Here is a 15,872-nt window from a genome sequence, read left to right as displayed (position 1 = left end):
AAATTGATTTTTAAGTGGCAAGCTTTTTAGTTCCAGAATTATGTCAGGTATAATAGACTAAGAGGTCAGTATTTCATTTTCTAAATCATCTTAATGTTTTAAGCTGCTCAATCCTCAAACTGTCCATACATTATGGTGTTCCTTCCAAAATGCAGCTGTTGAACAGAAAGAAAGAATAATGCCAAGATGACAGCATAAAAATCCAGAGGGATGGTTTGTATAAAACTCTAATTGGCATCTTCCATGACTTTTAAAGGCACTAAGTATTTCAAAGTCATTAAGAAAATTGTTATTATTGTACAAGTCATTTTAAAAGAATAAATTTACCTATGAGGCTGTAAACTTAGTATGAATTTCCTTTGACTGGTGAATAACCCATAGTGATGTTCTTATTCTTTCATACTGTAATTAAAATAGAGAATTAAAATTTTGCAAATATTGTCTCTAAATAGAACTATTGTGAAACATTTTATGAAGATGCACCTTCATAGAGTTGGATGAATTTCCTTCCTTATATCCTTTATTATTTTTGACTTATGAGGAATGGAGTGAACAAATTTGTTAATTTGGTAGGACAATCTGGAATCCTCAGAAGTATTACATTTTATCAGTGTTTCTTTTCTTCCAAATACATTTCTACTGAGTTGCAGCATTGTTTGTTCCTCATTTCCATTTCGAATACTTCTCCATTCCAGATTCATCAGCAGCTAATTGCGCATTCAACACAGCAGAGATGCGATGTTTACAGAAATGCATTCAAGAAAAGATCCAACCAGGATGCTGCCAATTTGCAGCTGGACTTTAACCTGCTTACTTTTAATAATGCTTGAATATAGATCCTAATTTATCAGCTTGGTGTGAATATTATTAAACCTTCCCCACTGTTCCCTTGTGCTTTGAATGTTCATTGAGCTGTGAAGATGGCTGAATGGATAAATAAACTTACACTTAGACCTGGCAAATCAGAGGGATATTGGAAACAGAGTCAATCTTGATTTAAAAAAATTTTTTATTATGTGATGTACTGATTTTTGTTTTTAACTAAGGTGACAGAAAAATAAAAATGACACATAAATTGACTTGCACTTCTTTTTGTATGAATTGAAAGTGATGGAGTTGTTAATGTATATCCTAGTCTGCCTGTTTTTCCACCCTTAATTTGGTGTTTGCTGGTAGATACACCAGCTACACTTGGCTTTAGCCTCAGAAGGCAAATGAGAGACTATGGAGGGAGAAGGCACCCAGGGGGCCCCAAGGGCAATTAAGGGCTGACATCAGTTCCTGCCACCCCAGTATACTCTGTGTATTCTTTTATCTGGACCTTCCTTGGAGAGAGTGGTCAGCCATGTCCAGTGATGCCACAATGAGCAAGGAAGATAAATACTGAAGGTTTTTTGTTAGTTTGTTTTGCTTGAGACAGTTAGAAGCCACAGACGACCTTGTGAAATCAGGTCCTGTGAAGAGGTGAGGACATACTCCAGATGTCTGCTGGATGATCAGAGAAAGGGAGGTAAGGAAGTGGAAAATAGTGGAGGTGGGCTAGGTTGTCAGGAAGATCAGCTAGAAGTTAAGCTCCTCGGGACCTTCACCAGGGACACCCTAGAATTGTACAGTGCACAGCCTGAACGAACATGAAAAAGGACCTAGTACCTATACTTTTTATCCTTTGCAACGCCTAACACAGAACATATCTGACACTAACTGAGTGAATTTAATGAATATTTCTTGAATACGTGAAAGAAAAAATGCACACAAAGGAAGGAGGAAAAGATTTTTCTGAAGAATCTAGTGATGCAAATGAAAAGATAATCATGTTTGTATTTTGAAAATTACACCAAGAATTGACCCAATTTTATTTTGGGAATTAGGCAGGGTCAAAAAGAAATACCATGATAATAATAATGACACAGCCTCTGTTGGCATAAAGCTGATGGCTCATGAGGCCTTGTTTCATATTCATTGTCCATTTCTTTATGGAGAAGAGCAGCATGGGACATTTAGGAAAGAACTGTAACTTAAAGAACATTAAAGATGAGACTTGAAATTGGAATGTAAGAAAAGTTCTTAAAATAGATTTCTGGCAATATTAACTTATGATGTTGTGTGGTTAAAAAGGAAAACTGGATTAATACCCAGTAATAAACCTGCTATCAGAATGGATAAGATGCACAGCATATATAACTTAAAAAGTCACCCCATTTCATTGCAATTCCATTTTTGTCTGAGTTTTATGTAGCTTTGTGTAGCATTCTAGGCTCCCTATTTAAGGCTGGACCAGAAAGCAGAAGTTTGGCGAAGAATTCAGAGAAAAGCTATAAAGATTATTAAAGACTAAAGAAATAGAACTAAGGAAATAGAACTATGAAACATTCAAAGAACCAGACTTCTCATAAATTCTTAATCATTGTTATAGAATTCATGAAGAGTCACATAATGGAACTGGCAGAAGGGCTGATTCTAATAATTCTAGTTATAATTATCTTATCGAAGAAGAATCCAAACTTGGCTGCAAGATCTTTGTAGCAGCAGATCTTCATGAAATATTCTTTCATTTACGTAGTTCAGCTTCCTTGGGAGAAGGGCATTCTAACAAAATTTTGTGGTGGCTAATGACTGACTTTTTATAGCAAGGATACTGGGAAAGAGATACACCAACTCATGTGGATAAATTAGCAGCAGAGGAATCAGTTTGAACAGAGTTTGTCAGAGTGGGTGATGGAATCCACTTCTCTGGAGAGTTTTAAAAACAGGCCAGGTGCTCATCTCTCTGGGATGGGTTCAGTCTGCAGAGTAGCTAGAGGACAGCCATGACCCCCCCATATCCCCTTCCACCTCTATGAATGTATAGGCTCAAACAGGATCTGAGGAGGCCTCTTGGTCAGGGTGAGCCCACAGACACCCAGGCTTATTTCTAACTGGCGTACTTTCCTAGCACACGGAATGATAAGTGAATAAGTGAGGGTGGGGTCAGAATGTGCCCTAGACCATACTCTGTTGGCATTACTGAGATTGTGTTCCACCTACCGGCACCTCTGGCTGAAAAGCACAAAGGATACCAGTTAGTCTGGAATGATAGTGCTCTGTTGGATGTCATTTGTTCCATTGTTGTGTGTGTGTGTGTGGGTGTGAAAATACAGTAGGTACAACCAATTGGAAAGGAAATTTAGTTAAAGATCCAGAAAACTTAGAGGGAAGCAACCTTCATGTTCATGTGAAGTTAGTTTCAAATGTCAAGCATTTGATTCTTGCATTAGATCCTAACATTCAGCACTTGAATTTTCTTAAATCTGAGGTCTAGCCAGGATTACTGTCTGTTGCTAGCAGCTGGGGGTTTTCATCTTAGAAAACGAGCTCCGTTTAGTCCCTTAGAGCTGCTGGGTAATGGCCGGCTTCTCACAGGGGCTGACAAGACAGCACAGCCGACAGGCACAGTCCGCCTTAGCTTTAAATATCATGTACCCCCTCATTTGGTGGGTGGATGTTGTTGCTAAGTGTGCTCCCACCTCAACAAAGAAAGTGGTGACTTGCCAAAACACAAGGATGTTCCATCTTAAGAATTATGCTGAATTCTTTCCAGAGAAGTATTTTTTTCTAAAGATGAGTTTTATCCTAAAATATTTTCCCATCCTATCCAAGGAAAATAATTTAAGATTGTGCCATGTAACTGGAATCTGTAGAATTAGAACAACTCACTCTCAACAAAAGTCTATCTTTATTCATCAAGTGGTATCAGATGGCCTGGGTCTGGTGGGTGCCAGCCAAGGTCACTAGGAGACAGGCTGGCCAAAGCAGACACTGCACCTGGCAACCTACAGCCCTGGGAAATTACGAACAGGTGGTGAAAATATGATTTTGTTCTCTTCTACTTGTTCTTCCCTCTTTGCCTCCCATACCTGCTGCTTTTCTGAAAGGTCAATTTCATTTTCTTTAGGAAAAGGATTCTTTCCTTTATCTCCAAATGCTAACTTGACGCCCTTCCCTAGAAATCGTCCCATTAATTAAGATGCCCTGAAGCTCATAAACCGTAATCAGTTCAGAGGCTGTCTGCTGCAAAGTGCTAATTGACACCCCCAAAGAGGAACAGTGTCACCAATCAGTAGAAAAGAGCAGAGAGCTGGTGGATGTGTGGTTTTGATTTTGAAAAGGTGTGGGAATGCCCTGTGATGTTTTCCTCTGGACTCCTCTTGAATGTTAATGTTTTCTTGAAGATGATTTCAGACACACTGCTAGGATACCGCCTCTACTCACCGAAGCAGAATCCTCTGAAGAGTTGCTGAGGCAGAACTGAAATCATGGCTCGCCTCAAAGCAGCAGCTGTATTGGCCACTAATGATGCCTCACACAGAAAGACGACGCTCCCTTAACTCGGGGGTTTTAATGGGAAGTTACTAAGCCTGAAACAACAGCTTTAGATCTGGGGTGTGCCATCAGCTGCTTGCAGCCAGCACAGCCGACTGCTTTAACAGCTTGGTCGGGAAGAATGGAAACTAAAGAGGCTTGTAACTACCTGTAACTGTTCCACCAGGAAATGGATCAAGTGTTTGTTCAGCCAGATCCAGGTACTTGACCCAAACTGTGTCTTTGATGGGCTAATTAAATGCTTTTTATGAACTTGACAATTTATGCATGAGCAATATCTTATAGATGCCGGTGCACCTAAGTTCTTAATTTAGATCTAGCTGTCACATAAAGTCTAATTAAACAGGTGCTACGTAGAGTTAATAGGAAGCAGTGAAATATAATGATGCCTTTATTTTTAAAGCATGCTTAAGTTTATAATGCCACTGATACTGGATAAAGGAATAGTAAATCGGGCTGTTTTCTTTGCTAAGCTGCAGTGAAGTATGCTTGAAAACCATTTACCCATTACCGTATTCTTTTTTTTTTTCCATTCACCTAAAACATCCAACCTTCCCAAATGTACCAAGGATGTTTTAATTTGTTTACAAAGGATCACAACTTGACAACTCATAGTGATGGTGCTGAATGTGTCTGGGGTGGGTGGGGAGCAGTGTACAGCCCTCGGCTTTTGGGATATCAGCAGGCACTGTTTTCCACTAGGGAACATGCAATAGAAGAGAAGGAGAACTGGGCAGAGCAGTAAGGGTTATTGTTTGAAGTTACAAGTTTCAGTTTGCTAATGGTGCCTTTTGATACCGCAGTTTCTGACCAGGCACTCGCGTGGCGTTTTTCTGATGTGCTCAGCTAGGCTGCAGCCTTGCCCTGCTGTCCCTTTAAAACTCTTCGAGCAGATGTTAGGGGGAAGAAGAAGGTAGGGAACAAGTAAAGCTGAGGTTAGGGCTCAGGCTGAAGGAAAAGGTTGATGAGTGACGGTGAGCGGGGACAACACCAACACCGTCCCCTCCCAAACCCAGGCGGAGGCACCTGCAGGCTGGCTTTGCAGGGCCGGTGGAGAGAACGGACCTCCCACGGTGGCAGCGGGGCCTGGCAACAGTTCCCAAAGTGCCTGTTGACATTTATAGCTGACCACATTCACGCGTGTTAAAGTCATTGTTTATGGGCTTCCTAGTAATTTCGGGTTTGAGTGTATAAAATATTTACCCTAAACTGTCCTGAATTCTGAAGCACACGGCTATTGTGTTGGAACCAGAGGGCTGTATTTGGAAAAGAAGAGTATGGAAGTTGCTATGTATTTATGTGAGCCAAAAATCGATCAGTCAATCAATCAATAAAAATAAAAATTAAAGTGGGGTGGTGGTGGGAGGGTGGTTAAAATGCATGAAGTGCCTAGAAGGAGCCAGGAAATCTTTACCTGAAGTTCTTGGCTCGTCACCAAGAGGGCCACGAATTCCCTGAATTTATAGGAAACATTTTGCATCCTTGTGTGGATGTCTTAGAATGCAGGTTACTGTTCAATGGGCTCGTACACAGAAGTTCCACAAGATTCACGGGTGAATAACTTTGCTAATGTAGTGGTTTGATTACTTAGATGATGAGGTGGCTTTTGCAGAGGGCTCACAATTGGGGATGGTGAGGTGTAGCAGGGTTGACAGGGGTGTTTAAAGACCTGGGGTCAGTGGGTGGGTGGAGGGTGGGGTGCCCCTCCAGAGACTCCAGTTATGCAAACAGCAATGCAGCTGAGGTTTCAGTTAGCTCAAAAAGTGGAGAGTGATTCTGTGCAGACTCAGTCTTGGGATACGCATTCCTTTTAATCATGGAAAGGCATGTTAGCATTTCAACAGTCAGCTTCAGAAGTACTGGAGAATAATGCAGCGCTGAATGTTTGTCTCTGCCCGTTGTGGCAAAGTCAGCCCTGCCCCCCTCACCAACCCCTCCCTGTTACAGCCTACAGATGTAGGCCTGCCAGATAAATATAAATAAGGTACACAGGACGTCTGTAGGACCAAGTGTCCTGTCTGTCACATGTGAATGAAAACTGGACAATCCTGTGAGTGTTCTTGCTCAATGGATAAACTGTTTTTGTGTTTACTTTTGAAAACACATGAAGTCACTTAATTAGGTTTCTGGCCTTGAAGTTTTAAAAATTAGGTACAGCAATTATGTGGTTTAGGAGCACTTAAAATACAGACAGCCTTGTTGAACTGCAGCCCTGCGTGCCATGAGCAGCTGAGGGAGGATGCCTTTCCACCCATTCCAACATGCCAGAGAGAAACTTGCGATCTGGCACCCTTTGGGGGATGGATTCCTTTGGTAACTGATTTTCATGATTATAGGCAGTTTAGTTATAATTTCATTCCTTTGTGTGCATAACAGACTAGGAAATAAATCTCATTTTGCACAAAAATGGTATAAAGAGATGACTCTCCATTCCTCATCAGCTATGTATTGAACCCTCACTACCTGCTAGGCATCCTACACATGTATTACAGCTCCTGCAGCTACTATCACTGCAATCCACAGCAGGAAGGTAGACACTTGAGTGGATGGAGCAAAAAGTGAGATGGTAGGATCGGATGCCTGTGGGCAGTTTCTCAGAACAAGGCCCCAAATGGACTTCACTGATTCTGTCACTTTAAAAATAAGAAAAGAAACATGTCATGCTTGAAGATATATTTTCTTCAGATGACATATTTTTCCTTCCTGTGAAATTGTTTAATGATATGCTAATGGAATGAAATGTCCGAAGGATCCATGCTTAGAAAGGGTACATGCTGACATTTATAGTTGCCATGTAAGACATTTAGATTTGGGGTATTTTAAATGACTGCCCTTCCCCACCAAAATAAAAAAGAAGGAGACTAGGTAAGAAAGGAAACTGCTTATATCCAGCTGATTTTTAGACTTAAGACCCCACCCATCAGCGGGAGGCCAAGGAGACCCTAAAGAGCCAAATGACTGCTTTCCGAATCGGGTTTGTGACTATGAAGAGTCCCTGTGGCTCAGACTATCTGTGATTCTTAAACAAGACCAGTTTCCAACACAGTGGTCTGCCATCCTGGTTTGGCTGGATGGCAGGGGCTTTTTCTCCTTGTCTCTGGATCAGCTGGCACCTTGAAGTCTGAATTCAGTTGCCTGGACTGTGAGGGACCAGAGCTTTGATTCAACCTCTGTGTAGAGAGGAAATGATCCCAGAGTGGTAAGGGGCTTGTTGTTTAATAAGGGGAAGGAGCCAACCCCCAAAGAGATGTGTCCTGTCACAGGGGTCACCTCCGAATGCAGGGAAGTGCCCCCGGACACAGCAGGAAGCACCCCATCCCTTTGGTGAAGCAAGGAGCCGGTATTTGGTGTGGACCTGGAGGGAGGGAGAGAAACCCACAGGTGGGAATAGGGTGAGGAGGAGGGCATCACGCACAGAGCATCGTGACTAAAAGCTCAGCGGTGGGAAACCCAGAAACGTTCAAAGAACAGCAGGTGTTGGGCAGAGCAGCAGAACAGACAGCGAGGGGGCCGTTCTCCTCAGGGGTCTCAGACTCATTACACGTAAGTTTGTTCTTATCAAGCCATTGGTCATGTGACTCAAAACCAAATGTGATATGATCTTTGTTCTTTTTTAAACTTCTTATGAAAATAAACTGCCTAAGCAAAATGCCATTGTCAGGATATCACCTAACTTATGGTCCAGTAACAGGAGCATCAGGTCCATAAGGGGGTAAATGGGCATGCTAGGGTCTTGGACATTGGAGTACAAAGGTTTTCTCAGTTAAGATTTGAGCTTAGAAAGATGAATCTTGGTGCAGTATGTTGCAAGTATGGGGAAAGAGAGGGCCTCTTTGTCAATTACTCAAACTAAAGTGAGTGGCTGGTAGTGAGAAAGACAGGGGCTGAGATGGGCAGCTCCCGTGGGGCTCCATCCATTTTTCAGGGTGTTTTACACTCTGGGATGATCACAGAGTCTGTGGAGGTTGGCTCGAGAAAAAGGTTGTATTGTATGATTTTTGAAAATGGCATAGTCTAATTAAGGTCTCCGTGGTCCAGTATTAAAAGTAGACTATTTCCTGAGCCCACCATGTGGGCCTGGCAAAGGCAAGACTGAGGTGCGCTGCGTGCGTGATGGGGAAGCCAGTCCGGAGGAAAATACTGCTGTGAGTAACCGGTCCTTCTGCTTCCGAAAATAACTGCCTTTTGTTATTGCTGACACTCAGGGTGGTGGTGTCCAAACCTTTTCGAATAATTTACTTGCCCAGATTTCACTATTCATCTAGTGAAAGATTTCACTATTCAGTTAAAAATAATCGTGAACATTCTCAAGTATCGTTTTTAACAAAAAGGGGCATTTTTTACTCTAAGACAGACATTTTTAAAATGTAAATGTTTTCGAGTATTTTTGTATGGTGGTAGTCAAATGATTACATTTACTTATTTTTCTGCCTCTTATTGTAGCTGATGCTTCCTTTAACTTATACGTGCTGTTGAGCTCACCACAATGATAAATTATTGATTAGCTGATGGAGGGTTTAAAGTCAACCAGGCTCTTGCAGGGATTTCAGTCAGTCTGAGGCAAAACTGTGAAATGGTTGGCACTTTTCTCTGGATCTCTGTACCCCTATATTCCTTTATAATCATTTCCTGATCATCTCATCTCTATCCACCAGCTCCCCATCCCTCCCCTGGATGCCCCTCCTGGGCCATCTGCCCATAGCACCCCGTCAACTCCCCTCAAATCCTACAAGCCCCTCAGTCCCAGCAAGATCTTCCTTCCATCTCCATCCACCACCTCCCTTCCCTTCAAGTGGGAACAGTTTTCATAGACAATCTCTGCTAATGTGCCCATGTGTCACTTGGTAAAATATTGCCTTTTAATAGGGGCCTTTGCTGATTTGACCAAAGAAGTTATTTTAATAGGAACCTGGGCACCACAATACGTGGGGCAGGGAGAGGCTTACAAGTGATAAAGAGGTGTAAAATTTTCAAAATGTTTTCATTTCCATTTTCTCATCAATTTGGTATATCTGGAAAGGGTTGGAGAACATACATTAATTTTTTTAGCAGGTTTCTCAAAATAGGTGATCAGGCTGCAAAGAGGGTTAACCATATACTTGCATCTGCCTTCGAATCAGCCTAGGGCTATAAAACAGCCAATTAGAGCCAATTTTTAAATCATTCTGATCGTTGGCTTCTCTGTGAAGAAGTCAGGCTCCAGACTCACTTAATAGGGAGATGGGAGAGGGAGGTGTGGCTGATAATCTGAATCGGGATGACTTGCTGGGGTTTCCCAGAATAGTTGCCCATCACTGCAGCCCCCAAATGAATGGTGCACCAGCTTTAAAACATGAGTCATGGGAGAAGCCTAAGATGTATGAGATGTTGAGCCAGGAGAAAAGGAATTGCTCTTTTGCCTTGTAACCAGGACAAGGCTGGTGACGACCGCTCCTGGGTGTCAGTATGGCTGTCATCCAGTGGGTGGGAAGGGAGGGTCTGAACAAGGTTTGGCTCTACCGGTCAGGCAGCTGAGCCTAGGGAGTTACCATCACTAGATCCTTTGTGCAGTCTGTCACTGTTTTCACAGAACTTTGATTAGACTTCACAGAACCAGAAATCTTTTTGTTGTGGATTTACACAGTGATGGTCTCTGCTTTTCCTTTACTTCTTTTTCAGATCGTGCAGTGTTTTCATAAAGAACTTTCTGAAAATGCGTACATACCTCACCTGTGTTGAGAACAGAAAAAGGGACTCTGGCCCCCTCTGGGCTGGAGGGAAAGTAGCTGCAGAATGGGGTTCTAGGAAGCCAGCAAGGAGAGTGGGGATCAAAGTGGGGGACCCTCGGAGGGACGCGAACAGACAAGAGGGAATGCGGCAGGGATGGTGTGGGCGTCTATTCCGCTACCACCGCGTGGCTTTCTTTTGATCCAGCTCATGGGGAATTTTATATTTGGTAAGATTAAGGCCAGTTTGGGTATTTTGGGTGGGTACGGATGGCCTTCATCTGGAGCATTAACGAGCCATAGGAAGGGCTGGCCCCCGTCTCTGCCCCCTCCCCTCAGCCGCAGTGACCTATGGAGAATAAACACCTGAGTCCAGGGGGTGCCTAAAAACAAGCAAAGCAAGACCAAACTGAGTCCATGAACATCCTCTATTGTCCCAATGAGCTTATTTAAAAAAAAAAAAAGTCAAATTTTATCCGAATCTTACTTCAAAATAAATGAATCATAAATAAATCTATTGCAGCTCTTTCAGCGTTAAAAAACAATTCAGAGTCATGGAGCTTCAAAATCTTTCCCTGAAACTGGTAACTCCTTCCTCCCAGATACCGATTGTAATTCCCTTTGTAAACTGTTTTTTAAATGTGATTTTATAGGCTTTGAAGTGTCAACATACAAGCAAACTGTTATGATGATTACTAATGCTATCCTTAAAGGCAATGATTATGAGTTCACTGAAGAAATCCTGTCCTAATGCTTTAGATCATAATTTCTATTTTTATTTGGTTATTTCCATTGACATAATTTCTTTTGAATCCATGTTAATTTCCATGGCTGACTACTCTGTTAATTTTTCTCATAGGCAGATTCATAAATAAGTATGTCATATGATTTTTCCATACAGCAATGTAATATAGATACTTTTCTTTACAGAATTGGATGTAAATAATTTGGTTCACTCGCTGAAGCTTTGCGTGGCTTTTGTGTATATTTTAATTTGCTCTTTGAGACAAATGGTAATATCCATATACCTTAATTTGTCCACTAGGAAAATAGAAATAGTGGTAAGTTATCTTTTTCCTTTTCTTCCTCTCTATCAAATGATCTTAAACAGTAGGAAGCCACTCTAAGGCTTTAAAGAAAATGCTGTCAATTCCTTTTCCCTAGGTTTGTTCTCTAGGTGTTTCCCGGGGTCAAGTATTGAACATGATCTTTCTTTTCTGAAGAAAAGAGAAGAAAAGCAGCAGGAAATTGATGGTTTGGGTGTCTTAGACACCTCTTTCTCCCTTGGTCCAGGCAAAAGCAAGCAGAGGAGAAGCATCCTAGCTTCCTTACTTATGTCTTAAGTGAAGCAACATTTTGTATTGTTTGTTTTCCTCCTTTGGGTACTTTACAAAGAGCTTTCACAGACATTCATCTTCCTTGTAGCACTATGAGATACGCAGGCATTTCTACTACCATTTTTACAGTGTAGTGACCTCTCCAAGGTCCCATGCTCATTTTGCAGTAAAATGGAAGCCAGAGGCTTGAGCCCAGAACCCAATGCTCCTGAGGGAGTTTCTATATCAAGCAGTTTTTCCAGTCTCAGTGTCCTTGCACCGGATTTACAGAGGTCCCTACTTCCATGGAGCTTATAGTAGGTTGGCTGACCTTTGTCATGTTTAGCTACAGTCCTGGTGCATAGTTGGTGTTCAGTCGGTGGTATCGGTGTAAGGAGGATGTGAGAGTCATATTATTGGAGGGAATCTAGAAGACACTTGGCAGGGGAGGCTGGGTTTGGCCGGCCGGTTAGCTGCACATCCTGAGGTCAACATTGCCTCGCACATGTCTCATCTTCTCTATTCTGGTTGCCTTCCCTGCCCATCCCCCCTGGCCCCAGGTGGCTGCTCTGAGGAATCTAGTAATTGCATGCAAGAGGAAAATATTCTTCCCTGTAATTAGACAGAATTAAGTACCTCTGGTGAGAAAGTCTGGAGCATCCAACTTCTTTCTGAAAAACATGACTGTGAGCCTAGAAATAAAGCTGCTCTTTGGAAGTGATTCCCTTTCCTTCTTTTTTTTTCCTCCTGCAGATAACTCAGCCTCTCCAAGGTACAGCCACCATGATCTCAGCCGACTGATAATGGAAGAGAAGGAAACTGGGGGTTCCTGTGCCCTGGCTTCCCTGGATGATGGATGGAGGCCAGCCCGTCCCTTCACCCCTCGTGCCCCTGGGGAACACATCATCAGATTTTAGCATGTCTCTGGAACAGAAAACCACATTTGTTTTTGTGATTTTGTTGTTTATTTTTTTGGGCATCCTCATTGTCAGGTGCTTCCGGATTCTCCTGGACCCGTACCGGAGCATGCCGACCTCGACCTGGGCTGATGGCCTGGAAGGCCTGGAGAAAGGGCAGTTTGACCATGCCCTTGCTTAGCAGCCAGGGAGTGGGTGAGGAATTCGCTTTAGTTCATGTTCTCAACAAATCAAGTTTTAACACTATCTCATCCTGGAACCATAATCCATTATTCAGTAAACTAAACATGCTATTGGGTTAAAAACATTTGAGGACATTGGAAATGGAGGTTTGTATTACTAATCCCAAAGAGGAAGGTTTAGATTTCTTATTTAGGCAATGAATGAATATTGTTGAATGCGTGTGATGCCAAAACAAAAAACTTCAATACCGACATAAACTCTGCCTGACAGGGAAGCCCTCTCTGACCTGGCTAGAGAATAAAGACTCTGAGAAAGGGTCTGGTCTGAACCTGGTGACGGGGCAATGAAGAGACTTCCTCGTGCTAATCGCGTCTCTCAGCTTGCTTTGATTTTCCCTGGGATCTGGGTCCTGACCAGAGACTGAGGAAGACTGTGCTGAGTGGACCCAGATCAGGTACTTGTTTCCTCCTAAAGCAAGGAACCCTGGCAGGCAATGGGAGGGCTTGGAAGAGATGGTTCCATCCCCGGAAAATATGAGCAGGGATGATTTCATTCTGTTTCTCAAGGAAACTCAATGCAAAGGCTTGTGGAGTTTTTAAAGCTGTTTGCCGGGCCAAGTCCATTTTGTGTATTCATATTAATAGTGTGTAGAGGTAGCTATACATAACCTGCATTTGCTTTCTGCACACAAATGATTGGCAAAATAGGTTGCAAGAGCAGCTTCAAGTTTTCTTCTTTTTAATGAAAAGTTAATTGTTTAGAGAAGACTTTTACAGTCTTAAGAGGAATGTGTGTTCATGACTGAATATAGAAACCAAATAAAACTTCTCAAGAGACAGAAGTGTCTTCTCTCTCATTTCACCGAGACGAATGCTGGAGACAGAGTGTGGTATCGAATGCTGGGAACCCACAGTGTTCTGAGAGAGTGAGAGAGAGCAGAGACCATGAAACATCATTGAATTCGCCCCTCTGTCACTTCAGGGCTCCTCTGTCCTGCACACAGAAAACCTGTTCTAAGCACTATTTAAGACTATGGAAAAGGGAGATGTGAAAACCTCTTATTCCAACTTCTGATGGTAAGAAAACCTTGTATCTTACCTAAACCCCTTGGGCTTTATTTATAGTCCATGACTTCTCCTTTCTCCTCAGCTAGCTATCTTCATTATTATTATTTTAAAAAGTTTAAAAAGCCAACCTTGCCTGAAAAGACATCCTTAGAAGAAGGATGAAAAAAAAACCCTGTTTTCTTGTCTCCCATTTTTTAAAAACATTCTTTAGGGTTGGTGGGGGGTGTCCTGCTGTCCACATTTCCTCCCCCACCATGTTCCCCTTGATTTCTTCTCATTATTAAAAAATAGCCCTGCTGTATTGAAATATAATGCACATACTATAAAATTTACCCTCTTAGAGTGTACAATTCAGTGGTTCTTAGCATCTTCATGGGATTGTATGACCATCGCCACTGGCGGATCCCTGCATCCTCTGCCCACTGTGGTCACTTCCCATCCCCATCCTCCCAGCCTCCAGCAATCTTGAATCCACTCTCTTTCTCTATGGATTTGCCAATTCTGGGTATTTCATATAAATGGAATCATAGAATATGAGGCCCTTTATGTCTGGCTTCTTTCACTCAGCATGTTTTCAAAGTAGATTCAGCCATGATCACACTGAAAGGTACGTAGCAGGCTACAAGGAACTTCCTTCCTTTGAATGGCCAACTAATATCCATTGTTGGGCTACACCACATTCTGTTTATCCATGTTGGTTACCACGGTATCCACTGGCTAGTATGTGCAGCTGCTGTGAACATTCGTGCACAAGTTTGGGTATGGGTATGTGTTCAGTTCTCTTGAGTATATTCCTAGGAATGGATTTCCTGGGTCATATGCTACTGCATGTTCAACTTTGTCAAGGACTCTGAGCCTGTTTCCCTAAGTGGCTGCATCATTGTCCATTCCCATCAGCAAAGAGGTGTGATGGTTTTCTTGCCTCTTTCCAGCTACTCAGATTTTTTCTTTAGTTGTAGAATTTATAACGGATCACACCACTTCAAGGATGAGTCAGATTAAAAAGAACCACCTCTGGTTTCTACATGCTTTAAGTTTTTTGATGCCTTCAAAAATCCTTTGCTTCTGTATCTAAAGCAAAACACAGATGTCGATCTGTGGCCACCCTGTGGTCTATTAAGTCACCTGAGTGTATTTTCTGTCTTGCAAATGTATATTTCTTTAACCCACTAATTATAAAGTTTTTTCTCCAAATGTACTATGTCATGTGTCCTTATTAAGTTTCTCCTTATTTTATTTGGAGTCTCTTCAAACCCATTCAAGTATGTATCGAGCACCTACACTGAGACTAGCATTTCTAGCACTGGAAAGATAGGACAAGTACAGGGCTAGCTCTTGCACTTGAGCACCCTTCTGTCTTGTTGGAGAGTAAGAAATGCAGGAAAGCATGTGTCTGGATCTTTGTTCAAATGACTGAACAAACACCATTAGAATCATGGGAGCTTAAAAAATACATTACACTCCCACACATTGTTATTATAAAAGTCGTATATGATTATGGTAAAAAACACATAAAATGTGGAAAAATATGAAGTAAACGGCAGTAGTCAAAATCCTGCCTCCTTAGCTCACACTTCTCCTCAGTTCCTCTAGTGAGCTTGATGAAAATGTGGATTACTCTAGCCTTCCACCCCTCGAGGTTGATTCTGTAGTGTTGGGTCACGGAATAAATTCTTCAGGAGACAGAATACGGAAGAGATGGATGTGGACAAACACAGTCAAGGAAATGTCCCAGGAGACAACAGCTCCTTAATGGTAGCGCATCCTTAAGTGTTTGGTATAAAGCTTCACGCAATGTAAGAATTTATTAGGAAATAAATTCTACCTTGATTTAAGAGGATGGAGATGTTTTAGATATGTGCAAAGGAGAGAGGAGGGAAAATCCTGGGATAATGCAGAGGAGGTGTGGGTGTGGGGCCTATGGCTAGGAGAGCAGCCTGGCTGGAGGAGATAGTTGGAGGGGTAGCTGGCGCTCAGCAGGAAGGGTAAAGGTGGGGCTGAACATCAGAGGGGCCTAAAAGGCAAAATGGAGTGCGGGCGTCACTGAAGATTCCTGAGGGAAAAATGACAGGAGGAGTAGTTGTCAATTCCTGTATCCACACCCTTCCTCAGGCAACTATCTTCTATAATGGGAACAGACTGAAATAGCCACCTGCCCTCCAGAAGGCCTCTGGGCACAGGATTGCCAGCCTGGGCCACAGGGCCGCCCAAAGCCTGCTCTTTCTTTCCCCTCTTCAGTCCCCATTCTATTTTTGTTTTTCCTTCTCAGATTACTGCTCCTGGTTCAGCCTCCCCTCTCTGGGGCTCCCTGCCCCACCCCGCCCT

At 42.5% G+C, this 15,872-nt stretch overlaps 1 protein-coding gene across 4 annotated transcripts; it reads left to right on the top strand.

The window, feature by feature from the left end:
• The first annotated feature begins 3,827 nt into the window (after positions 1-3,827).
• Positions 3,828-14,731, top strand: CTXN3 (cortexin 3). 4 transcript variants are annotated; one of them, XM_036903218.2, is made up of 3 exons: positions 3,828-4,559; positions 12,134-12,492; positions 12,751-14,731. In XM_036903218.2, the coding sequence occupies exon 2, from the start codon at positions 12,230-12,232 to the stop codon at positions 12,476-12,478; it is 249 nt and encodes an 82-aa protein (XP_036759113.1). In that variant the 5' UTR covers positions 3,828-4,559; positions 12,134-12,229; the 3' UTR covers positions 12,479-12,492; positions 12,751-14,731. The 4 variants fall into 4 exon arrangements, with proteins under 4 accessions (XP_036759113.1, XP_057346687.1, XP_057346686.1 ...); XM_057490704.1 differs by lacking the exon at positions 3,828-4,559 and adding an exon at positions 7,862-7,902 and having other exon boundaries at positions 12,134-14,731; XM_057490703.1 differs by lacking the exon at positions 3,828-4,559 and adding an exon at positions 8,418-8,504 and having other exon boundaries at positions 12,134-14,731.
• The last annotated feature ends 1,141 nt before the right edge of the window (positions 14,732-15,872 follow it).

The sequence above is a fragment of the Manis pentadactyla genome, chromosome 13 (genome assembly GCF_030020395.1).
Source record: "Manis pentadactyla isolate mManPen7 chromosome 13, mManPen7.hap1, whole genome shotgun sequence".
NCBI classification, from domain to species: Eukaryota; Metazoa; Chordata; class Mammalia; order Pholidota; family Manidae; genus Manis; species Manis pentadactyla.
The sequence above is the reverse complement of the archived record's forward strand: the minus strand, read 5'-3'. Positions and strand labels throughout refer to the sequence as shown.

Coding starts and splice junctions, on each gene's coding strand:
- CTXN3 (XM_036903218.2), top strand. CDS start 12,230: ATGATGGATGGAGGCCAGCCCGTCCCTTCACCCCTCGTGCCCCTGGGG.